Source organism: Plectropomus leopardus, chromosome 22 (assembly GCF_008729295.1).
Source record: "Plectropomus leopardus isolate mb chromosome 22, YSFRI_Pleo_2.0, whole genome shotgun sequence".
NCBI classification, from domain to species: Eukaryota; Metazoa; Chordata; class Actinopteri; order Perciformes; family Serranidae; genus Plectropomus; species Plectropomus leopardus.
In genome coordinates, this window is record NC_056484.1 from 6,714,620 (window position 1) to 6,740,599 (window position 25,980).

At 41.7% G+C, this 25,980-nt stretch overlaps 1 protein-coding gene across 1 annotated transcript; it reads right to left on the bottom strand.

The window, feature by feature from the left end:
- Positions 1 to 1,179: 1,179 nt before the first annotated feature.
- gnptab (N-acetylglucosamine-1-phosphate transferase subunits alpha and beta) lies at positions 1,180 to 24,391 on the bottom strand. Its single transcript, XM_042511316.1, has 21 exons — positions 24,155 to 24,391; positions 22,651 to 22,736; positions 22,137 to 22,256; positions 20,793 to 20,843; positions 19,248 to 19,450; positions 18,647 to 18,711; positions 18,336 to 18,470; positions 11,492 to 11,653; positions 11,221 to 11,400; positions 10,666 to 10,836; positions 10,247 to 10,370; positions 9,940 to 10,155; positions 8,537 to 9,588; positions 8,059 to 8,258; positions 7,399 to 7,618; positions 7,168 to 7,281; positions 6,954 to 7,039; positions 6,767 to 6,865; positions 6,474 to 6,641; positions 4,328 to 4,418; positions 1,180 to 2,129 (listed from the first exon to the last, which is right to left on the bottom strand). Exons 1-21 carry the CDS (start codon positions 24,314 to 24,316, stop codon positions 2,058 to 2,060), a joined length of 3,777 nt encoding a protein of 1,258 aa, XP_042367250.1. The 5' UTR covers positions 24,317 to 24,391; the 3' UTR covers positions 1,180 to 2,057.
- Positions 24,392 to 25,980: the final 1,589 nt, after the last annotated feature.

Below are 25,980 nucleotides of genomic sequence, written 5' to 3' on the forward strand. Positions count from 1 at the left end.
ACAGGTGACTTTGGCCAATCACAGGTCATTTCAGAGAGAGGGAGCTCCTATTGGCTAATCTATTAATGCAGATGCTCTTGTGCGTCCCGTCGGTGAAAGCCTGATTCAGTGGCGGAGAGTCTTACAGAGAATTTTGTTATTCCTGCATTGGCAACAACTACCTACGCTGCAAAGCAACCCAAAAATAGGAGAACAGACTTATCAAAAAGAGTATAAAAGCATATACTCAATATCTCACAGATTCAAATTCATGTTCATGCAGCTAATGTTAGCTAGAGCCATAAATCGAACCCGCCTCACTCCCCGCAGCTTCGGTGCACCTCGCCAAAAGGAGAACAGGCTGCAGCTCAGGAGACGGACCTGAAGTCAACCGTCGCTGTGGGGGAGCAGGCTGGCCGGATCAGCAAACTTTCTGTTGCTGTTGTGACACAGGTGAAGGCTTTAACATACTTTCCGGACGGTCCGTGTCGGCCACGTGCAGTAAATGGGAGGGCCGCGAGGTGAGCTTACTGTCCTCCTGTTGCGGACAGCAGGAGGAGTTAAACTAAACAATGCTGCTGGATCTGGAGTGAATGTCAAATATCCCACTTTAAACTAACTATACAATGGTGAGGCGGCTGCGGCTGCTTGACAACAGTGTTTTGAACTGGACTGGAGTGTGGAATGAGAGATTGGATGGCATGATGTAGGCATTTGCTATGCACAAAAAAATGGGCGGCACGTGAAACTACGCATTTAGTCCGAGCGGACCCTTGCGGACATGGGTGTATAACAACATTTACGTCACATGGACCAAAAACGGACCCCTGAGGACACTAATACTATGGATTTGCCTTTAGACCCGGTGCTGCCACTGGCGACCAGCCCTTTGTGACACTCATCACTGGGACTGCGTTAGCCAAAATCAAACCGCTACAGCCGCCAACTGAAGGTCTGTGACTCCAAAGCTGCCGCCTCGCTCACGTCAGTCCACGGCAGCGAGGCTGAGCAAATGCTCTGCGTGCAGCTCTACAATGAAATAAGATTAAATAAAGGGGGGGTTGCTGTCTGAAGTGTGTGCATACGCCTGTGGCTGTCTGGTGGGAGGGGCTTAGGAGAGCAACGAGTGACCTGCAGGAAGGTATATTTTCAATTTTCAATTTTATTTTTTTTTTGCCTTTTCAGATTTCTGCCTACCCCAGCTTTAAGCCTTTGAAACTGGGTCAAATTAATTATTTTATTCTTCCTATATGTAGTTTTTCCTTCATTTCCTTAAAATGAAGCCATAGCAGTAAAAGCCACACAAACAGGGCTGCAAGTACCTATGCTTTTCAACTTCTGACTGATGTTTCAATAAAATTACAACAAATGCCTATCACAGTTTCCCAGCATCCCTGGAGACATCTTAAAATGTTTTTTTTTTTTTTTAGTTTGACAAACAGTCCAAAACCCAAAGATAAACAACTCACAATGATATAAAATAAAGAACATACTCACATTTTTCCTTCAAAAATGACTCAAACGATTAACCGATTATCAATATAGTTACTTATTGATCAATCTGCTAATCATTTGAGCTTAAAACACAACAGTTTGTGGATTTTATGGTAAACTTGCTGCACACACATGCACACAAGTCCCGACCTGCTGTTGTCAAATGTTTCACACATTAACAGCACATCCATCAGTGACACAGTGAGGGCAGGACATGAGGAGGGCGGTGCAGTGTGGAGGGAGTGTTTGTTTGCGTTTCTGTCAGTGTGTGTGTGTGTGTGTGTGTGTGGTACAAACGTCTCAGACGCCCCCAGTGGAGGAAAAGAAGAATTACAGGCTTCTTCTTTCTGGCTGCCGTTCCTTTCTGGCCAGCCCCATCCATCATCCTCCAGAAAATGTTTCATCACCATCTCACATTGAGTCTCTATCTTCCGTCTGTGCTGATGCAACACAAGCACCGCGGACTTCGGATTCCTGTTTCCACCCAGTTCCCCCGCCCTGAATCCTCTCGACTGAGCAGGAGAGAAAGGGGTGGGGGGTTGTTGAAGTGCAGAAAGGAGAAGAGAGGGACGTTTTCCTTTCTTTCACACCCGCTCAGGGTTGCTGTCTCTGTTCACTCTGCGTCTGGGGAACAGCTTTCGCTTCAGGAGAATCAGCTGTTATGAGAGGGAAGGAGAGGAAGCGGCATAATTAGAAACTGCATGATAAGGAAAGACAAGAAAAGCTTTGTGCCGTCTGTCAGCAAGAGGTTGAGTGTGATACAAAAGGACAGGGATGTTTACACTTCAAGCTATGATTCAGCACTTAGTTATTCGCTCCCTGGCAGAGAGGATCAGTGCCACTCTCCAGTGGTGGAGGACATGCTCAGATCTTCCACTCAAGTTCCCCTATACTACAGTACAGGGGAACTCTTAAGTAAAAGAACAAAAGTGTCTTGGGAGAATAAATTGTTAGAAATGGAATAAGATATAAATATGTTTACTTCATTACCTGTATTAAGAATTGTGTTTTTGTTACATTAGAATGAGATGTTTATATTTACATACGGAGTAAATGGAGATGTATGTTCTTTTCACAGTAGTTCAGAATATGCACGGGCGGTATCACAGTATTACGGTATTCCAGGTGGTGTGATTTTAAATACCGTCAAAAATATGAGCACTCACCTTTCTATCAACTTCATATTGGAGAGGCTGTATTGAGGATGTTTTGCATGCAGTGTGTATCACGCGCCCTAGAGGTTACACCAAGGCCACACTTCACACTGCCAGCGTTTTTTGTTGCGGCGCTGCTGCAGAGCTGCTGCAGAGCTGCCTACTGTTATAACTACCGTATTTCCACAATTAAAAGCACATACTTCTCTCATTTAAGAAGCCATGGGAGGAGTTAACGCTCCACACTGATGCCGTCCAAGCCTAGTTCAGATTTGTGACAGACTTTTATTTGTTGGGACTGGGACCGTTAAAGTTAAGCTTTAACACTCTGAAGTGGAATTGTCAATATACTGTATTATTTTGTTGAAAATACGAATGTGGAAGTGGAATCGTGCTAAGAGCCATATAAAAATATATTTAGTTTATTCACTTTGTTATTTTGTAAACATAAAATAATTAGGAACTCTTTGGATGAAAACATTTTTGCTAGTATTGCATTGCAGAGCTATTAAACTGTCAAGCATACTCACTTTTAATAAGTTTAAAGTGTGCATTCACAGCTGTATTATCCAGCTAAGTACCAGATCCTGACTCAACATCGGCAGATACTCAACATCAAATGACTCGGAGCAGGGAAAAAAAACTCAATCGGGACATCCCTAGCTCTCTCCTCATTGCTAACATTTATTTTTAAAAAGAGCTAGCTCTCGATAAAGGCTTTGTAGCCTGTCAACACATTTAACCCACGGACGTAAGTAGTATCAACGTTCCCAAATAAGAATATTTACAAAACGGAGTACTCCTTTCAGGTGATCAAGACTTGGTTACTGAAAAGGATTTTGACACCAAATTCCCCTCAGACCTTCTGAAACCCAAGAAAGTAAAGATAATCTTAGTAGTAGGGCAGCAGAGTAAAATCACCTCCCTCTGGAGAGAACGATCTTTTGATCTCTCCGATCTAAACTGCACAAAGCCGACTCTAATTTCTCCGCCTTAATAACTCGGGCAGCAGAACAGCCAGCCTCCTCTGCTGCCAAAAAGACATCAAAAGTCTGTTTGTGTGTGGTGACAGAGATGCTGGAAAAGTCTGACACATTCCTAACTGGGAACACTGGTCCCACGGGCTGCTGTGGGGGAAAATTCTCCTAAGGTCATCGCAACTATTAACCTTTCTTTAGGTTCGCTGAGGAGAAACTGGAAACCTTCGGATTAAGGAAGTACCTCAAAACAGCTCAATGTCAAATATGAGTCGGGTAGTATTTGTTAAACATTTCCTGGCATTTGTTTCAGTTTCTTCATGGACCAAATTGGAGCAATTTGTTATGAAAGTTTACCAAGAGCCCTCTTCTTTTCAAAATGATTTACTAAAATGTTCTTTGGATGTTCTTCCAGCTAGAAATCCCGCTTCTCTGGCAACAAAGAAGGTTAAAGTAAATAGAAGTACAAAGACAGACAAGTGTTGTGTTTCACAGAAGACTGCTGGCCGTCTTTCATTTCTGTAAAGTCAGGTCCTGGCTCAGCCGCTCATACTCGCACGACACATGAGACGGATGCACCGCCGAGTGGAACTCGGGTAGCAAAGGCCTGAGTCATAGCTCAAGTGTGAATCATGGAAACGGAGAGGTGTCTAAGTGCATGTCCTGTGTCTCCATCTGAATGTGTAAAGAAACTGTGTGTGGTCCGAGGCTGGACGCACTGACCTGTTCGGCAAAGAAGGACATGATGGTGAAGATGACCAGTGTCACAAGGACACAGTGCGTCCAGAACTTTAGTTTGTCCCGATACACCCGCCTGGGGGGGAAAAAAAACACATTATCAGTTAAGTTTAAATTAAAAACTAGTATAACTGCCTTGTAGTTGTATGCCTCCAGTAAGTTGCACTTACAGTTTATATCAGTGTCTGTGAAAACAGCGTATTCAATTTTGAGTTATGACCAAAAACTTGTTTTGTGAAGTCACAATGACTTCTAGCTTTTAACTACCAAATTCTAATCAGTTCATTCATGAGTCCAAATGAACGTTTGTGCCACATTTAAGAAAATTCCCGAAAGGTCTTTTGGAAATACTGAATTCAAGAGAATGAGACTGACCCAAGGCCACAGTGACCTTGAAATTTACCACCAAATTCTTATCAGTTCATTGTTGAGTCCAGGTGGATGTTTGTGCCAAATTTGAAGAAATTATTTTAAAGTGTTCCTGAGATACGGCTTAATAGGAATATGACGGACATGGTCACAGTGACCTTGACCTTTGACCACTAACTTCTAACCAGTTCATCTTTGAGTCCGAATGGGTATTTGTGCCAAATTTTAAGAATTTCCCTCAAGACATTCTTGAAATAGACAGACACAAAGTCTTCTATTCACTTTATTAGTCCAGGTGGATGTTTGTGTCAAATTTGAACAAAACGTTCACAAAAGCACGCACATCCAGATAACAAAAGGGGACATTTGTGCCAAATTTAAAGAAATTCCTTCAAGGTGCTCTTGAGGTATCACGTTCACGAGAATGAGACAGAAGAGGTCACAGTGGCCTTGACCTTTGACCACCAAAATCCAATCAGTTACTTGTTGAGTCTATCAGACAGCAATCAATCTTGAGATATCATGTTCACAAGAATAGGACTGATGATTGTAGGTATAGCCGGGTAAATGGAATACCCAAAAACCTAATGGCATAATGTGAAAAAACATCGGTACAGATGCAGAAATAAGACGTATGTTGAATGTCGGAGGTGGCACGTCTCCCTGGATGCTACTTGTGCTGTGATGTAACAAGAAGTACACATGCAATATGCAGAGGGCAGCAGGGCAACAGGGTGACAAGGTGACATCAGCCAACGCCATCTGCCTGTCACTTCACTAACTCAGAGACAGGACGGGAGGAGACGGGAGGCTCAGCTGTGTGATGATCTTACAACTATCTTACATCGAGCGACTGATCTGAGGCGGCTCGGTCTAATTTTAAAGCCTCTATGTGACACCGGCATTAAGGGGCTGAAGCCCCCTCAGTACAGGAGCAGGATCTCTGACAAAAACCCTCTAAAGCCCCCGAGGGATTCCCACTGCTCCAACCTGGCAATGCTCTGTCACATGTGGTGATAGCCACAAAGTCTTAACTAAGGCTGTTTCTGAAAAAAAAAAAAGATAAATTACCGGCTCACGTGAAACAAAGTGTCTGGTATGTTTTTTAACTATTAATAACTGCCAGTGATTGATTTATAGAGTGATCGAGCAAACACTTATCAAGCAGAAATGTCATCATGTCAACATGAGGATTTACAGCTTTTCTGTGTTTTATTTCAGTGTAAACTGAACCTTTGTGGGTTTTGGACAGTTTGTCAGACAAAATATGTATACGGAAGACCTCACTTTGGTCTCAGGGAACTTGTGATGGATGTTTTTTGCAACTTTATAAACCATTATTTGATTAAACAAAAAATAACCCATAGATGGTAAAAGCAAGGAGAAATCTACAGCCATCCTAGCGCCAGATGTTAAGCAAGGATAATGTGTTGGGGTTGGACCCAAATATTTGTCTCAGATTCTGAGCCTATTATAACTAGTGTTTATTGTTAATATGTTTGAATATTCACTGCTGATTACTACAGAAGCTCGGGAGCCCCAAAAACAGCATTGGGAAAGCCCAAATGTTTACTGTGTCCTCAGAAGTTTCAAGCAAGTTTCTTTTGCTTTCTGTTTCTCATTTTCTATGTATTACCTTTTTGTCTGTCTGCTTGTTTCTATAATGACTTCTCGATTTTCTATTGTACATGTTCAAAATAAATCGAATTGAATCGAATCAAATCAAAAAAATGATCGAAATGATCTCTGAACTATATCCTACCATTCCTGGAGCTCGTCCATATGCAGGAACCTGTTGCGATACTCTCTGGGCAGCTCAAACTGGGACGGCAGTGGGAACATGGACTCGTAGAAGTCTCTCAGCACAGCTTTCACTGTGGCGGCGTCCTTGTGGCTGTGGTCAATGTTATCATTCAAACAGATGAACTTCCTGTTGGGGATTAGTGACAATACAAAAGGTAGGATAGTTTAATAGCCAATATGGTAAAGAGATAAACTCTGCACTACATAGAGGGGAAAAAAAGAAGAAGAAAGGCTGATCTGAGTCTTTTCTACCTGGGATTCTTTCTAATGTCGTCTAATTGGCCGACCACATGGGACACATTTGTCCGCACCATTTTGAAAGCGATCTCCTCCTCCCCCATGATCTCAAACCTGTCCAACAGAGCACACATTAGCAGCAGCAGTAAATCTAAATTTTAAGACTGTTTTTAGATTGAATAATGGTACTTAAAGCTCTCACTTGTATTTATTCTGGTCTCTGAAGGCTTTCTGGATGCGTTCTGTGATCGGCTTGCAGTGGAGGACGAGACCTTTTGTCACGGGAGGCTGTCAATTAAAAAAAAAAAAAATTTAAAACTCCTTTAGGTCTTGCAACCTTGCAAACGTGTAACCATAAACATGCTTACAAAACATCAAGTCAAGGTTATCTCTTTTTTTCGGGCAGTGTGGCTCACCATGCTAGGGTCATAGTAGGCCTCCTGAGTTGGGTTCACCAGGTGGAGCAGCGTCAGGTTAGTCGGGAGCGTCTTTGAGCAGTTTATCAACATCTGCTCCAGGCCTGTCAGGTCCTACAAAATGCAACAAATAATATCAGACACTTCGAAACCAGAAGAAAATATGCTAAAATATTACCCGACAAGTCTCTTGATTTTAGGGAGAGAAGACGTTTCAAAGCTAGGACCAACCTGCAGGCTGAGGGGCAGGTCGTTGATTCTTGTGGCCAGAGTTCGGATCTCTCGGTCGGACAGGACGCCCGAGTGGTCGGTGTCGATCTCGTCAAACACCTCGGACACGTTGAGCTGCTGCTGCGCGCTCATCAGGAAATAGAAATATGAAAAGGCGAACTGCATGTCCTCTGAGTGACGAACACGATGGGCTGATGTTTTGTCAAACTCCTCTGGGAAACTGAAGAAAAGAGAGGGGAGAAGTTTAACTTCCTTTAAAAAGGAAGGAGTCTCTGTCTGCATGTCTGTCCTTCGATTTTCTTGACAACCGCTCATCAGACTACCTCACACTTGACGAGTGTATTGCTGCGGTCCAAAGCAAATGCACTGTCAAATGCAAGCTCTTAGGGTTCGCAGGAAATATTTATTAGCAGTGTGTTATGTACACACTGTGTTGTGTATTGAGACGGGAACCGAATCAACTATTACAGCGTGCTTGGTACAACTCACTCTCAAACAACTAGCTGTTACCAAATGATACGTAGCCTCTAAAGTAAGCACGACATCGAGTGTGTTGTTTGGATGAGCCGTTCTTAAAAAACTGTAATATTTGAGGCCTGTTTCAAACAGACTGGATTTGAACTGGTGTTTAATAATGCTAAGAATCTATAACACACTCACGTGTCGTGCAGCTCCTGCATGATGAGACGGTCGATCATGTGCGGCATGTGTGCGGGCACTTTTCGGGACGTGAATCCAAACTGGCCGTTGAGCAGCTTGTTGACGTAGCGCAAAGAGTCTGCAAAAGTGTCTCGCAGCCTTCGAACAGTGGCGGCACCGTCTGCCTCGTATGACAACTCCCTCTGCAGACGCTCCTCTTCCTGGAGAGTCAACACAAAGATATGAATATTGGAAAAAAGAAAAATAAAATACTCGATTAGAAACTTTTAATTTCAGTGTTTTTCATCTGGGAAAAGTGGCAACTGGACTCGTAAAGCAGAACAGATATTTATTGCAAATACTACTAGCAGGTAAAAAAAAAAAGCAATAAGGAGAAAATAACTGAGTTAACAGTCTCCAACAACTTGAGCGGAAAGAAATAGTTAAGGAGATTAATTTTATGGAACAAGTACTAAAAAGAAGATGTTGCCCTTCTTACCTCAAGCAGCTCCTGGAAGTATTTCTTCCTCTCCCACGGCAGGAAGCCTCTGTCAGAGGAGATGAAGTGTTGGAGTCTCCTCCCGACTGGAGATCCTCCTGCAGCGTCGGCTGGTTCTGCTTTACTCTCTGTGCTTTTTGTTTTGGAGAGGCTGCTCAGCAGTTTGGAAGTCATGGGCCTCTCGATCGCAGCTTTCAGGTTGTATTGTTTGGGAGGTTCAAAGCCCTTCTTGTGCTCATCGTCAATATTCACTGCGGTAAAAGGAGGGACGGGTTTTTGTTGCACCGCTGCTTCTTTTCTGGACGTTTCTTTTGCTGAGTTTTGATTTTTCTGAACGATATTTGGTTTTCCCTCCAGGTGCGCTCCATCCAAGTCTTTATCTGGCTTTTCCTTGGCTGCACCCTCGTTAGCCGGATGTGAGTCTGCGTCCTGTTGTTTCTGAGCCAGTGTTTTGTAAGGCTGAAGAAGTTCAGCCTTCGTGAGGTTATAACCCTTCATGGTGATGTCACCGATCAGAAGCTTCTCCTCCAGCTTCTGCAGCTCACTTTGCACGGCGGCCGGTAGAAGTGACACATTCAGCGAGGGAACTTCGATGTCGACCTCGGGTTCACCCGGCTGCTTCTTCTTGATCTTAGGACCCCGTTTGTCTTCTGGAATGTCTGAGAAGGGGAACGGCGGCTCTGGCGTCGGGGTCGGCTTTGGCTCTTTGCCGCCGTCTTTGCCCACAGCCTGGGACACGTTGACCTGAGGCATCTCTCTGGTGTCGACAGCTACAGTGAAGCTCATTGCGAACTCTGTGTCGTCTTGTCTCTGGAACGTGAGATTGTAGTGGATCTGTGTGGCGTTGTGGCCCGGAAGGAGCAGCAGGTGAATGGTCTTCCACTTGTTGGCGACGGAGGTGTGACGAAGTGCTTCGTTGTCCCTAACGTGGGCCTCGGAGACTCTGCGGGCGATTCTGTCAAAGCTGAAATATGGTCTGGTTTCGCCTACTGGGAGGGTGTACAGGCTCTGATTCCTCCGCAGGGTCACATGATACAGCTCGCCAAAGTGCTCTGTAACACACATTGATACAATTAATCAATGAATTATTACTTTTGTTAAAGGTTTCGGCTGGAAATATTCTCTTTACAACAAATCCCAACAAAACCAACACAAACAATCATCAGTCTCTAAATACTTTCAAATGGTTATATTCTTTAAAAAAAACAGTAAGTTACTTATTAATAGCTCTCAAGCTATCAAAAGCAAAATTAACAAAAACTTCCATCTTGTAACAACACTCACAAATCACAATATGTTTAAAATCACAATATTTAATCCTATCTTAAGTATCCCGATAATATATACCACGATATTGCAGGCCTTTGGTGATTCGTAAATATCGTCATGGTGCTTTAGCTCACCTTGGCCGCAGTCTCCCACATCAAATCCACAGGAGAGGACATTGCAGGCCTGGTCACAGAACTTGTCCGCCAGCCAGGAGTTGGCACAGCCTTGATTACAGTACGACGTCCCCCCAAGACCTCCGAGACCGCCTGCAAACTGCCACACCTGTCCTCCAGCTCCACCAGGCCCGCCACCGCCAACACCCCCTGCAAACCGACTGTTCCCCGCCGCACCTGTCAGAGGAAAGGGACGACATATTAGACATGAAGGAAACAAATTTGCTCATTTACACAGGAGAGACGGACATATGGTGGATCTGTTTACCGAGGCAGTCTCCTCCGTCCCAGTCACACGCAGAGTTGTTGCAGGCTTTGTCACAGTAGCCATCTTTGATCCAGGATCCTGGGCAGCCCTCAGCACAGTTGGGGACGGGCCAGGTGAGATACACCTGCAGGGAGGTGAGAAAAGAACATTAAGAGCCAGTTTGTAGTCAATTTAGCCATCTGAAACCTGGAGACACTTTCCTTTTCAGCTGCTTTTCACAAGTATTTCAACCTTTGAACCCCAAACAAATTGGTTTGTTTCTTTTGAAAACATTTTTTGTTTTACTTTACCATTTTTTGTTTGTTTGTTCATTAGTCGGGGGGGTATTTTATTTGTTTTTTTCCTAAATTTTCAGTTTATTTTCTTGTACTTTCTATTAATTGCTAGCTGCTCGGCACTGTGTTCTGCTGCATTCACACCTTCTGTCCTTTGGAGTGACTGTAGAAGTCGTCTGGCCAGACGTCTTTGCCAAACATCACATCATCGTTGAGGTAAATGAACTTTTGGGAGAGCCCTGGGATGCGATGAATGTGGGTCTCTATGGCAGGAGAGCTGAAAGTGGGAAGGTGGCTGCTGTTCAAGAAGATATCCTTTAAGTAAAAAAAAGAAACATTTATGTTAATATACTAAACTAAACATGTAATTTCCAACTAATACAAAGTAGTGTCTCTGAAAAGAGACTTCAGGGAATGAGCTTTGACTGTATAAAGCATAGATATTGTGCTGCAATAAAATCTGAATTTTAAATGCTGAAAGAAGATTTTTAAAGCTAATTAATATAAAAATAACATGCACAATTCAAACAAACTTTGTAAGAAGAGGTGTTCCTGTCAAGTTCTTTCCAATAGGACAAGTTGTGTAATTGTTTTGGTATTTTTTTTATTTGCTTTTTAAGTCATTACATTAGCTTTAGGAGCCAGTAAAAATAAGCTGACCACCCATCCCTGTTTAAGAGGTTGAGGCTTAAAGTTTACCTGATGTGTGACAACTGTAACTCTGGGGTTATCCAGGTTGAGCCAGGAGGGAATCTGCCCGTTAGTGACGATGAAGATGTGTCGCACCCAGGGGGCGTGTCTCTCCACGGAGCGCAGCGAATAGCGGAGCTCCTCGTTATCCTCAAATCTGCTGGCTGAAACGTCTTCATCCTGTTTGGACTGGAGAGGACAAACAATAAATACTTAGTGTATATCTCAGGGGGACATTGATGCTCGCAGTGAACAGGATTTCAGGAGGGAGCAGTCGTACCTGTGAGATGGCGGTGAGGTCCCAGAACAAGTAGCCAGGGCTGATGGTTAACTCTTTACCATCAAGCGTCAGGTTCTTTTTAGCCTGCTGGCTGAGATCAGTGAAAGCCTGCGGAGTCTTCAGGTGGAGGAGGGCGATGCTGGCTTCAGAGTACAGCTCAAACTGAAGGACAAATAAACACAACAGTAAGGTGTTAAAGAGTACTCCAGAGATTTGGAATTGCATTTTCGCAAAGTTTTTGGACTGATTATAGACACTATTCCTACCATCTCCTGTTGCCACATAGTGAATTTTTATTCAGCACTGGTTTCTTTTTTTAATTGTTCCCTATGGAGAGCGGGTGTCTGCAGCTGCATGCGACCACCTGGATAAAAATGCCACACCAGGCATCTTCTTTTATTTTTTTATTTTTTTAAGAGTGCACCGCCATTTTTGTGCAGCCACTCCCGGCACCTCCAGTCGCTCCTTTAGCTACTGTCACAACAAAGACAGACAAGTAAATTTGTGGCAACAGACCAGCCAGCGGACACTGCATGTTGCTGGTGAGTGTTGAGCTTTTATCACTGTGCTGTCTTAAGTTTGTTATTAACTGTGAAGTCAACCCTCTGTTCATGCAGCGTCATGTTAGCTTACTAGCTGTCTAGATATCGTTGTCATGGAAACAAAACCCATGCCAGTGCGTAATAAAAAAAAGGGATGTATCCTGACAACCTTTGTTTTGTGAGTATGTGTCCTTTTGTTTCATTCTGTGTCCCCTCACTAAATTCATAGTTTTCTGCAGGTCTGCAAATGCAGCACAGGCAGATTTTTCCTCAGCAGCAGTTTGTGGAGTTTGAGTTGCGGGAAGGATAATTGATTAATGATCAGAGCTGATCAGAGTAGATCTATGGATGACTGCAGAGAGGAGTGAGAGCAAACTTTAAGAGCAAGCAAGAACGGTTAAGTTTTACTTTTACTGTGTCTGGCGTTTTTCTGCTCCATCTGTGCCCAGAGTATGTTCTGCGCTCCGAGAGTGTGGTGCAATTAATAAGCAAAGCAGTATATATATTCCAACAGCGCCCCCAGCTCAAAAAATTAAAAACAATACTGGGCAGCACATGTTGTTACTGAGGCAGGCTGCCACAAATAAATAAAAGAGGGGGAAACCCTGCTGTGTCCAGTTACTTTAATGTTAAATGTAAAATCAGTGGAGTGCTCCTTTAAGTCAAAAATCACTACATACACTGTGGGAACATCAAAAATAGAAATTTCTCAGAGTTCATGTGACATGCCAGCGATGTGGTGCAGCCAGGCTCGTGACAGAGACTTTCATGAGTCTGTCATTGGGGAGGTTTCTGGAAGTCTGGGAATGAAATGACGAGACCGACAGTGTGACCTCTGACCCCGCAAGGATAGAGGTCACATCAAAACAGTGATGATGCCTGCATGGAGGCATCTGTGTGTGTGTGTGTGTGTGTGTGTGTGTGTGTGTGTGTGTGTGTGTGTGTGTGTGTGTGTGTGTGTGAGGGAGACACCCTCGGACTTGCCCATTTCAAACAATGTGTCTCGCCTCTCATCTCATAAACTCTAAGCTTCCCAGGAAAAGTCTCACCCCGTCTCACTCCATCACCTCACATCGACTCCTTTGTTTTCCCTGCTCCTGTTTTTAGGTGAGGAGGATTAGCTGTGTCTTATAAACGCAGCGAGGAGCAGCCTGGAGACATTGAGCCGTGGATCACATTGCCGTCTCTATTATAGCTCTCTTCATGGTCCTGTTAATGCTCGAACACTCGCACACAAAGTGGAGGAGTTTGTTGGCCAAACACTGGCACATGTCTGCCCACAAGCGAGTGTAAACCACTTTACATACACACGTGCCACATAATAATTTACTTGACTGCAGCGAAAATAACAAATGAAATTATTTTACTAGTCCTGAAAGCATCAGTCATAACTTTTTAACATTTATCAATAATCTATCAAGTGAAAAATTGCCTTACTTTTTCTGGATCTAGCCTCTAAAATAAAGGATTTGCTCTTTTGTTTTATAGAATTTTAAACTGAACATTTTCAGTTTTTTTGTCTTGGACTTTCTTTTGGGGTGGGGGTGCTTTTATGGCTTTTATTTTACAGCATTGCTAAATAGATGACAGGAAATGGGGATGAGAAAGAGTTGGGATGACAAGGTAACCGGTCGGACTCAAACCCGGGGCCGCTGCGACGAGAACACATGGCCTCTGAATATGGGACGCGCGCACTCCGACCAAGCCATTACACATTAGGGTGGGCATGTTTCGCTATTTTGTGTTTTTTCTCTAGTCCAAATCAAAGGTCTCAAACTGCCAGCCGAAGCCAAGATCTGGCCTGTAAGACAATTTCATATACCCCTTATACAAGGATGTCAAACAATCGGTCTCCATAGGATCCACTTTGGCCCGCTGAATGACTTTGCAAAGTGTGAAAATTGAAGATTAGTCCTAAATTCTAATTTTTTAATAATATACATTGCTATTCTTATTTTCCACTGGGTGTCACGCTGGAACGGTCAATTTTTTTAATGGAAAGCCAGTGCACTAGATGTGTTCACAGCACCTTTTAGTGCAGCGGGTTGGAGTCAAACCTGCGGTCCCTGCAGCTAGGACGCAGCCCGTGTACATGAGCTGCTTGCTCTACTGGGCGACCTACTGGGCGCCCCCTCGCCACAATATCAACATGTTTTGTGTGAGTTTAGTCTCGACATGTATACTGTGGCTGTATATGTGTCTCTGCAGAGGCAACAGAAATGTAATTAGTCTAGAAAAAAACAGAGTTGACACTGTGGGCAAACCAATTAACCTCATGGTGAGTGATCTGTTTGAGCAGGTGGACTGAGAGGCTGCGGTGGCGTGCAGCGCAAAGGACGCCTCCATTAGAGCTGCGTCATCCTGCATCACCTGTGAATCTGACAATCACAAACTGACCTGCAGAGGAAGTTGTAGCAAGACTTTACAGTTCTTGACGAAACAGACAAAACATGACACGACATGTCAACTGTGGCTGGTCTGAGTCCCGAAATAATCCAAGTAAAGATATCGAAATTCCTTAGTGCACAGCAGCATTTTTAGCACAGCCTCAAGAGTGTGGCTGTGCACATATAGTGGGGTTGGGCGATATGGCTTTAAAATAATATCATGATATTTTTAGGCTATATCGCAATACATGGTATACATCACGATATTCTGAAATCACCCCTAAACTGCTGTAAACAACTAAAATAGCAACTACTTACTTAAACTACTGTTATAATAAAGTTTAATAAAATACTGTTATAATGTTAAAGTATAAAGTTAAAGCACTGTTACAGTAAAGTTAAAAAAAGTATAGCATAATATGAAAACACAGACACTTTTATTATCGTCAGACGATATACGATATACTCTTGCTTCACAGTGGAGATGAGACTCCGTGTGCACAAACGCGAACACATAAAAACACAAGCTTATGCAAACACATCAGCGGGCTTGTACACAAACACTGGGAGCAGATGATCGGGGTTGTGGGGCAGCTTTCATCACCATGGCACTCGGGCTGACACCAGCTAAAAATACCGTCCGTCTCTCACCGCTGAACCTCTCCCTCCACACTATGCACATCATCCCTCTTTCACAGAATCGGCCCTGCGACACCAGGAAACACCTTGAAACCCAAACTGTGTATTGTGTGGTGGCCCGTGTACCTAGAATCCTTCAAGCCTTAAACCCCAAACACACACACTTTCCATGCCGGACTCCTGTGTGGCTCCACGTCCCAGTATCATCTCTACTCCCACCAGTCCATTTAAATCCTGCAGCACATTTCCAGCTTGTTATAAAATATGAAAACTGGACCCCTCACAGGTAGGCAAACATAGACATGTCTGAGATGACGGGGTGTGTCCAAGAGAGCGGAGAAGGTCACTAAAATCCTTGTGACCTTTCAGCATGCTGGCTGGCGCCGCGCCACTCCAAACAGTTGTTCTAATGTTAACCCCCGCAACGCCAGCTAGGGTTACAGCCCAAATGCCGCTGGCTATTATCACATGACCTGCCAGGCTACAGAGCGACCGCAGACCTGGAGATAAATGCAGGGAATGATGGGACAACTGCGATCGGTGATGATATGTAGGTTAAACACTGTTAACCTACATCATCATCATCACATGCAGCGTTATACGAGTTTGACTGAAGCTGCTCCACCTGTTTGTGCACCTGTTTGTGCCCATATGTTATATAAACTGGAGTATGTACAGTTTATCAATGTAATAATCGGGGCTGCTGCAAGTTTGTGTGGGATTTTTTTTTAATGCTATCTGGAATTAAGATGACGACTTAGTCATTAATTTTTTAGAAGAATTTTTTTTTTAAAAAAACGTATGATTTAGGGTTAGGGCAAATGGGTTTTAAGACTTTTTTTAATGCCACCTGGAATAAAATTTAAGATCAATTTTACAGTAGCCAGTGTTGAAGAAATAAAATTGAACCAACAAAAATTACTTAAGGTTATGGAGAATTTTATTTTATTTTATAAATTAATACTGAAAGATAAAACTTGACATTTTAGTGATGTTTATGCAAAAGAAATTTGGTAAATGACTATTATTATTATTTTTAAAGTTACCCATTATTTTGAGTTTTGCAAGGCAATTTCAGAAAAAAGAAAATCCTACTTCCCATTAACATTTTTAAGACATTTGAAAGATTGTAAGACATGTCAATTAAGGCCTTATATTTAATTAAATTAGTAAATTCAATGCCTTTAAAGACTATATGAACAATAAAATAGAGCAAATCCTATACAATATCAAGTGCTCGCTGATGCGGTCCTTCTGTGTTCAATGCCTGTGTGGCATAAGGAATAAGACTTCTCTAATATGTTGCAGCTGGTCCTTGGGATCCTAAATCGATGGCCGAACAGGAGCAGCTTAAAGTCTGAGTGTAGCTGATGTGAAGTATCTGCAATTATATGTTTGGCCTTCCTGTGTACAGCACTGTCAAAGACACTGCAAAGGGCTACAAGAAAAATTACATTTTTTTCCATTATCACTTAATATGCAGATCATTTCTTCAATTTGCTTGATAAAATGTCAAAAAAGTAAAAGCAGCATGGCATAATTTTTCCAAAACCCAAGTTGACGTTAAAATTTCTTGTTTAGTCTGACAAACAATCCTGCATGTAAATATCTTCCGTTTACTCTCCTTAAGGACCAAGAAAACCCCAAAATATTCACATTTAAGAAGCTGAAACAAGGGTATTTGGGGAATATTATCTTTTAAAATGACTTAATTTAATGCTGTAAATCCACTAATCCAAGGTACATGGTACCAATATAAAAGGTAGATTTATTAGTCATGCCGTATGCAATTTGTCCTTGATCCTGCTACATCTTTTGAAGCTGAAGAAGGATTTTAGGAGTCTCAGCTGCTCTGTTGTCTATATCCATTAATTTATTCATTTTAACTTAAAAAATACAGCATTAAGAGGTTTTTAAGGCTGATTTTTTTTAGCTATCTGAAGAGTCAGCTGACACTGAAGCTGTTGTAAAAGACCTCTGTTTTGCATTTAAATTCTACAAAAGGCAAAAGATGTTATCTAATCCTTCACCCGTCAGCTCTAATCAGCCATGTGAGTTTATTATCGGAAGACGGGACAAACAGTTGACTCATGCCCGTCCTGCTCGTCTGCTGGGGAGACAGGGTCACTCCGGTCCAGCCTGCACTGTTTTGTTTTCTTTGATTATTTCAGAGTAATCCACGCTCGTTAGTGGCATTCCTCGCTCTCAAAATATAGAGCAGATTTCTGATGAGAGAAAATTATTAGATGCACAAGCCGCCGAGCTAAACAGAGGCCCTTTTATCCACATCGCAGCGTAACTGTTTAAAATAGAAAAAGCCCATATTTAGCAGGACAGCACAACCTCCTCTCCAAGGAGGATCTGACATTTGTGATCGTCCCTTTCTTAGATTACGCTGCTGCTGTGATGTATAAAAAGACTTTAATTTGCACTCACACAAATATACAGTTCACGTCTGTACTAAGAGACACCCTTCAGCGCTGTGATAGTTAGGACGCTGTAAGACTGACATCTGGTGGCAAAGTTCAGTCATGCAAAAGTTGCCTTTTAGCTCAGCACTTCCAAAAAAAATTAGAAGAAAAAATGCTCATTCTCTGAGTCGAGTTAGTAATATAACCAATGAAGTAAAGCTAAAAGTCAAGAGTGTCTACTGTATATTTATCGTGTGTGAAACTCTGCCACCTGCTGTTCTGAAAATGAATTATCCTCCATAGACACATACATGAAATGGATTTTCAACTATTTTTTGTTAATTTTTGGGGGAAAATGCATCAAAAGAGATCTTTGATGATATTGCAAACAGCAAGAGAAGAAGAAGAAACAATGTCCTCTTCTCTGCAGACACAATAAACAAGAACAAAAGGATGAATTGGTAGTTGTAAGGCGCTTGTTGGGGCAGAGTTGTTTTGCAGGCTGTGATGAACCGGTGCCTTGGAGTTTTTCACTTTCAGTTCACTCTGACCTGCACTCTCACATAATGGCAAACATTTTGGCTGCGCTGGCTGGCTGCTCCAAAATATCATACTTGTATGATCAATTTATTTCAAGAAATGCAGAATTTTATATCTTAGAAAAGGGGCAATAATCTGGGAACACAAGTATTTGTCATGCTCTCTTTTCTTGTTTTTTCCATACTTATCCATGCCTGGAAATTAATATAATTCCATACTTTTCTAGATTGTGTAGGAGCTCTTACGTGTAAATGGACTCTGATCGCAACATCCCAAGTAATAAGTAATGATTCACTAAGTCATTATAATAAAGATGTTGTTTTACCTGTTTGATTTTCTTAGTTATGGCAGAGGGCAGTTTGGCTCTTAGCGTCTCCGTTTCCTTATAGGATGCAGGGAAGCCGCTCAGGTAGGCCAGAGACTGCATGCGGATCAGACCCGGAGCCTCTTTATCTGTCGTCTGCAAAACACACAATGAACAAAAGTACATTTCAAAATTCCAAAAAATACCACATTTAATGTTTAATATTAGCAGACTTCCATTATAGGAAGATATGTTGAGGATTTATGTTAAATCAGAGTTTTTCATGCAGTTCAACATGCATTTAACAGTTAATGCAACATGTATAAACTCACCAGGTAACATCTGGACACAGAGAACTTCTGGTCCTCTTTAGACACATCTGTATAGGCTTTATCCGCTAGAAAAAAGAAAGAAAAAATAGGATAAATAGATAAATAGTGAGAAAATGAGTCCTTCAGTCTAATGCCTGTTTTAAAAAGAAAAAAACTTCCTGAATCTTTGAAACTCTTGTGTATGTCTATCTGTATGAGACATTTAAAATCAATAAAATGGTTAAACATCAGAAGTATCATAGTGTAAAACGTCAGACTGCCATGTCTTTTGTTTGTCTGTGTTTAAATGCAAATATGGGCAGAATATTTGCAGAAATTTATGACACAATCAAACACAATAAAACTGCTCACACTGCCTGTTACTGGCAGTGCATGTTACGGCTGCAGCATCCTCACGTTGTGTTTACTCATTAACTACACTTCAAATATCATCTTTTGCATTGTGATTATTTTTTCAGATCTCAGCGATAATCTGCCTGCTGGTTTCGGTTCATCACTCTCCCTGCAAAATCTCTCACATGCTGCTTGGAATCAGTCAGGAAGCATCCTCATCTGATCTCAGTTCAAATCGGTGTTTCTGCACTCTTTTGTGTGTTTTTACCATCAGCCTGCGAATGGAAGACGGCGACAGAGACGGTGGTGGACGGGTGGAAGGGTTTGTTCATCAGCAGCAGCTCTTTGGCAGCAGAGAAGGAGGGCGAGAGCGTCGGCAGCTCTTTGAGCGTGATGTTGGCCGGCAGAGCGGGGTCCAGAGCCAGCATGGGCGCGATGATGCAGCGGGACAGCAGGCATTCTGGCTTTACACTGATCACAGAAATAAAAAGTACTAAATGCATCTTCACACATTGTGCTCTGACTCAGACGAGCACCTCCTTAAACTTTGTGGTTTTGGCCTCACAAATACTCAAACAATGTGTGAAATTAGTCATGTTAACACCTTCAGCAGCCGGCTCCCTTTGCATCGAGACCCATTTTGTGTCTGCGGTCAAAACTAACAGGTTTTAAATTTCGAGAGAAAGAAAGGGTGAGAGAACGAGAGAGATGGGGCCTAACATTTGGTGGCGATAACAGGAAATCCTTACCCTTAACCCGAATCTTCTGGGTGGTTCAGTCACACCAAAGTTGAGTCAGTGCAAAAGTTTAAAGGACTCTTCCACCTCGTTCGATTTGTCTTTTTAAGTACACATTTCACAAAAAAAGGCCAGAAATTATATGAATTTTAGAATCATATCCCATTGCTTTTACTTCCTGCAAATCATGCTATATTTGGCAATCACGATCAATCAGTTATTATCAATGCTGACCTATCGCACCAGTTTTCACTCCATTCTACCTCCTTGTGGTTAAACTCACCCCGCAACTTCCTCTTTCAGCCTCAAATTCTCACACTGCTGATCCATTTTGCCTTTAACAGTCATTTCCCACTGTTTCAAAATGCCAATGAGTCTCAGAATTACTTCTAAAAACAATCATTTCAACAAAAAAAACTGCTATTATAAGCTCCATAGAGGAAGGCTTTGAGTTAAAGCTTTGCATTTTTGTTGTACTGTACTCATACAACAGTACTGCGATAAATCCTGTCTTCATTAAAGTTAGAATATTCAGTATTAAATTTGGAAAGGTGTTGAGTCACCTTTATGTGTATTTTTGAGGATGTGGTGCTGCTGAATTAAAATGAATTCAGCTATATTTTGCCAATAGGTAAATGCAAGCGCTAATTTGACATTTTTTATCTGTTTAAGTGGTAGGTTTAAAGATTTGTGATATCAGATATGTGGACTTTCACACAGAGGAGCTTGACTCATGTTGATAAAAAGACATTTTAAAATGAATAAATGAAAAGTGATCAAATATTTGTGGCAATTACAACCTTACAAATCCCATTTTAAGTCTAATAAATGACTTGTAAAAAATGATATTTATAAAATTGAATTTAGGCCTTTTTCAGGACCCGCAGACACCTGGTCCAGGATGTAAACATTAGTCACATGTTCCAACAGACATTTCACCCCGGGCTGGAAAAAGTGCAGTTTGAATGTCATGGATTAACATGTGTGTGTAAAAAGGGACTCAGTTAGCCCAGGGCTAATAAACTGTGGAAATCCCAACATGGACCATCACACACCCAACATTTCTTCACACTCACCTCTCTTTTGGCACTTCAGTTGTCTCACTTGCATTTTTCCCCAGGCGTTCTCTGTGTGAAACAAAACAGTGAATTTATATCACTTTCACCACATACAGCCACTGTAGAGCAGTGATACTCAACATACGACCCGCGGGCCAAATCTGTCCCCCTGACCATTTTCTAGATTCACGATGAAAAAAACGTGATTCACGCTGGGAATTGTTTTGTATTATTAGTAATCAAATGTAGACACAGTGCATAAAACAGCATCAAAAAAGAGGTTGTTTACGCATTTTCTTTTTTAAAAAGAGCCTGTGGCGGATCCCCACACCCTAACGTCCTAAAATCCAAGAAATGTCCTAAAATCCTGGAAACATCCTGAAATCTGAAAGCCAAGTCTGAGAAATGTCCTAACATCCTAAAAATGTCCTAAAATCCTGGAAATGTTCTAAAATCCTAGAACTATCCTTTAATCCAAGAAATGTCCTAAAATCCTAGAAACTGTCCTAAATACCAGAAACGTCCCTAAAACCTAGAAACATCGTAAAATCCTACAAACATCCTAAAATCCTAGAAATATCCTTTAATCCAAGAAATGTCCTAAAATCCAATAAACTGTCCTAAAATCCTGGAAACATCCCAAAATCCTAGTAACGCCCTAGAAAATGTGCTAAAACTGAGAAACATCCTAAAATCCTACAAATGTTCTAAAGTCTGAGAAATGTCCTAAAATCTGAGAAACATCCTAAAATTCTAGAAATGGCCAAACATCCTAAAATCCTATAAACTGTCCTAAATCCTAGAAACAGCCTAAAATCCTACAAACATCCCAAAATCCTAGAAATATCGTTTAATCCAAGAAATGCCCTAAAATCCTAGAAACATGTATGGGACTGCTGCGACTGGCCCCTGGCCTCCTGTCTTTCTACAAAGCAAAGCTAGTTGAGTATCACTGTTGTAGAGCACTGTATTGATTACAGAGGTCAGTGGACGCCAATAAACATAAAAACTGCCCCATTTTAACAAACAGATGATGGGAGGAAGAAAAGCACAGACGAAACAGGATTTTTCTCCACATAGTTATTGTAACCTTTGGTCTCAGAGCCCCTCTTCCTCAGGGGCAATGTCTGAACACACCAATCAGAGTGAGAATGATTACGCTACAGCTCAAGCTTGTTTGCCAATTCTGACTGTATTCAACTGAAAAACTGACGGTACTCGAGTGTGTTTGTACTCTATAACTACATACAGAAAAAAAAGATTATTGTTTGATTGCAGGCCTGGTAGGTTTAGGCCTGGATTGATTCTGTTGCAAGCTTGCATGCACCCTTGTGTCTTCACAAACACTGAAGCCACAGATACCTCAGAGCTTTTTGTTCCTCCTCCAGTTGCTCTTTGACCGTCTTCAGTTCCTTCAGCAGAGCTGTGTCTGTGCCGTTCACCCATGTGTAGACAACATCAATAGGCATGGGCAGACAGAGCCTACCAAAAAAAAAAAAAAAAACACTCGTATCACTCAAGACAGTCCTCAAACTGCAAAGCTGTGACCCTGTTTCCTTCCCCAACGAGTCTGGATTAGTTTTTGTTCATGCATTGTTTCACCCCGCCTAGTTCTGTCAGATTGCTCTCAAGGGAAGGGCGCAAACAATCCTGTGTGGCATGAAGGACAGCTTTTGCAGAAAGTTGGTGCACTTTTTCACATCAACATTTGTGAACAGGATAAGATTTTTACTCGTAAACCACACCCAAGAAACGTTGCATTTCTTATTTTTAGTACAGAGATAAAAATAGTCAGCTGTTTCCAGTGACACCACCGGTAAATTCTGAATAAAGTGTTACAGGCATCCTTCATTAGCAGCATGGATGTGTCGCTCACCTGCTCTGGAATGATTTGCCACCCACGTTGTCTCTGTAGGAGTCAAACAGCACATGATACTGGTCCCGACTCCACTCCACCACCACCTGTATGGAGAGGAGGGGACACAAGATGATACAACACTCTGGGACAAGAAGTTGTTTATGTTGCTGCATCATAAATATCACACACAGCCAAAGCGACACCAAACCACACTCAAAAAACAGCTTGCTCGCACATTATCTGCACAGCTAAAAATCCTGTAAAATAAGACTTTCTGAATATTTAGGGGAGTATTTAGCTCTTAATTTAACATATTTTCAAACAACACAAGAAACACGTCATAATAAAATCTAAATTTTGCTCAAAGCTTTGCATCATATGCATGGATGGGTTACTCAACGGCCTACTGGGCACAGACGCATTATTTCAGAGACATAAAGCAACCCAAAAAAAGACACAAAATTACGTCAGAGACACACAAAAAACCCAGAGAGAAACAAAACAACTACACTGAGACACAAAATGACAAAAAATATACAAAACTACAAAGAGACACAAAGTGCCAACAAAGACAAAAACAACCGAAAAATGTCCAACACAAAAAAAAATTATTTCAGATACAAAACAACCAAAAAAAAGACATAAATTACTTAAGAGACACAAAATATCCCACATAGAAATAGAAAACAACCACAAAAAGACACAAAATGGCAACTAAGGGGGAAAAAATATGTAAAATTGCCTCATTGATTCACAAAACAACTACAAAGGGACACAAAATGACAAAAAAAGACAAAAACAACTACAAAGAGACACAAAGTACCAACAAAGACAAAAACAACCAAAAAATGTACATAAAAACACACAAAAGTATTTCAGTCATGAAGCAAAAAAAGATTACATCAGAGACACAAAATATCCCACAAAGAAATACAAAACAACCACAAAAAGACACAAAACGGCAACTGTAGAAAAAAGGATGCAAAATTGCCTCAATGATTATCAACCACAATGAGGAACAAAGTGACAAAAAGACACAAAACAACTACAAAGCGATGCAAAATGCCTACAAAGACAAAAAAAAGACTGTACTGAGTGGAAAAGGTGGTGGGGTCTTCTGCATATCTGTGCCCGGGGGCCCATATATCTCAATCCGCCCCTGGTGATGCGCGCAAATCTCCCTCAACAAATATGGTTCAGCTAAAACATGAAAGGCTGTCAGTTAGCAAACACCTGGGCTCAGTTATTTTTAATACGTAAAACCACGTGATTAATTATAATGCCGAAGTCGCATGAACACCCTAAAGATTCCTAATACGTTTCAAATAAGTATCTGAAGACACGTATGTTTATTCACAAGCTAAATCAACTTAAAGAGCCATTTTTTGTAGTGGAATTTGGTGGGACGGTGACTTAACTCGAAAGGAGGAGGAAACAGCTGTCGAGCGACGGACGTTAGCTGTTAAACAACAAAAGCGGCAGCCAGAAAGAGACAAGAGGTGAGAAAACAGAAGCAGCTCACCTCTCCAAACTGAAAGGCGGAAACTATCATGAGGACGAGCCCCCCGAAGCAGAGGTAGAGCCCGTACCGGTGGGACAGACAGGTGTACGTCTGCCGCTGTAACAGCTTCAGCACCGAGTTCACGACTACCATGGTTCTCCTCGGCGAAGCATACCGCTGCATTCATTAACAAAAAACGGGTTTAACGCACTAAACAGTGAAAGTAAACATCAGAAGCGACCCGGAGCTGTCAGCTGACCTGCAGCCAGGCTGCATGACACATGACAACCATACATCTCACTCTTCTTTTGCGGCGGTGACGCTGCTGCTGCCACCCCCGCTGCTGCTGCTCCGCTCCGGACTCCTGTCGCCCTCTGTTGGCCAGGAGGAGCAGGAAGTCCACTTGCAAGCAAAGTCAATCCGGAAATGTTGAGTACCCCGACGTTTTATGTTATAAATGCATAATTTATATATGTATATATGTGCATAATCACATATACTGACAGTATTTCAGCCACTTCTTGGGCATTTTGGGCATTATCTGGTTGTCTTGTGGGGTTTTTGAGGAAGCTAAATCTATTTCTGATATTTTCAAAATATAAATTTTGTGTTTTAAACCAGATATTGCATATTTTGAGTCACTTTAGGTCATTCTGTCAGGTGCAAATGTCTATCAGAATGGCCTACCACATGTATATATAAAGAAACTAAACTGAAACCAAAGTTATATGTGGAGTAGGTCATTCTGATTGGTACAAATGTCAATCATCTGTATAAATAGAGTTTAAAATAGTTTAGGTCATTCTGTCAGATATACTGTACATGTCTATCAGAATGGCCTATAACCTGTATAAATAGTTAAATGCAGAGTAGGTTATTCTGATATGTACAAATGTCTGTCAAAATAGCCCACCACGTCTCTAAAAAAGGTTCAGTGATGATTTGGTCATTTTGTCAGGGAAAAATGTCAATCAGAATGGCCTACCAAATGTATAACTAGAGTTAAAGGTAGCATAGGTCAATCTGATAGGTACAAATGTCTATAAGAATGGCCTAACACCTGTATAAATAAAGTTAAAGGTAGCATAGGTCAATCTGATAGGTACAAATGTCTATAAGAATGGCCTAACACCTGTATAAATAAAGTTATATGTGGAGTAGGTCATTCTGACATAACATAACATAACATAACATAACATAACATAACATAACATAACATAACATAACATAACGTAACATAACATATAATTCTCACAATACGGAACAAAAAAGAGAGAAAAATAAAAAATAGAAAGAAAAACAATCATAAAATAAAAACAGGGTAGAGGGTAGTTTAATAATTGTTCTGCTCGTCCCTCTCCTGCACACCTGTTTGGAAACAGACGTGCAAAGTTTTATTTTGATCTGAGTGGAAAAAAAGCAGAGACACCGCTGCTCAGAGCTAGCTTTTACACGCCAAATAAAGAGAATAAACAAGAAACTGCCGGGAAAAAAAGTGGAACTTGCTCAGGTACCATCACATGACCTACATATAGGATTTAGGTCATGTGATGACTGCTGGTTGTTGTTGTCTGTGGGTAACATAAACCCTGCCTCTGGTCAAAGACAGTTTCTGGCTTCCTTGGGCCTCATGGCCTGAGCATAATCCAATTGTGAATCACTTGACAGATTTCCAGAGAAACCAAAAGTCATTTTCTCTCGAGACCAGACAGCTTGCGTTTTTTTTTCTGTTGCCTTCCTCTCTCTGGAGTTAGGGGTTCCCTGGGATAACCGAGTCATAGAAAAGGCCTTTTCAACCAACAATTCCTTCAGATTGTTGCCAAATCAGGCACTGGCGAGCTTCAATA

What these genes read in the sequence shown, in the direction of transcription:
- gnptab (XM_042511316.1), bottom strand. Translation starts at nt 24,316, where the DNA reads ATGCAGCGGTATGCTTCGCCGAGGAGAACCATGGTAGTCGTGAACTCG. An exon ending in ACTTCCAGGAGCTGCTTGAG is followed by an intron (nt 8,259 to 8,536) that starts GTAAGAAGGGCA and finishes TTGACTCTCCAG; the next exon opens with GAAGAGGAGCGTCTGCAGAG. An exon ending in AGAGACCAGAATAAATACAA is followed by an intron (nt 6,866 to 6,953) that starts GTGAGAGCTTTA and finishes TCTGTTGGACAG; the next exon opens with GTTTGAGATCATGGGGGAGG.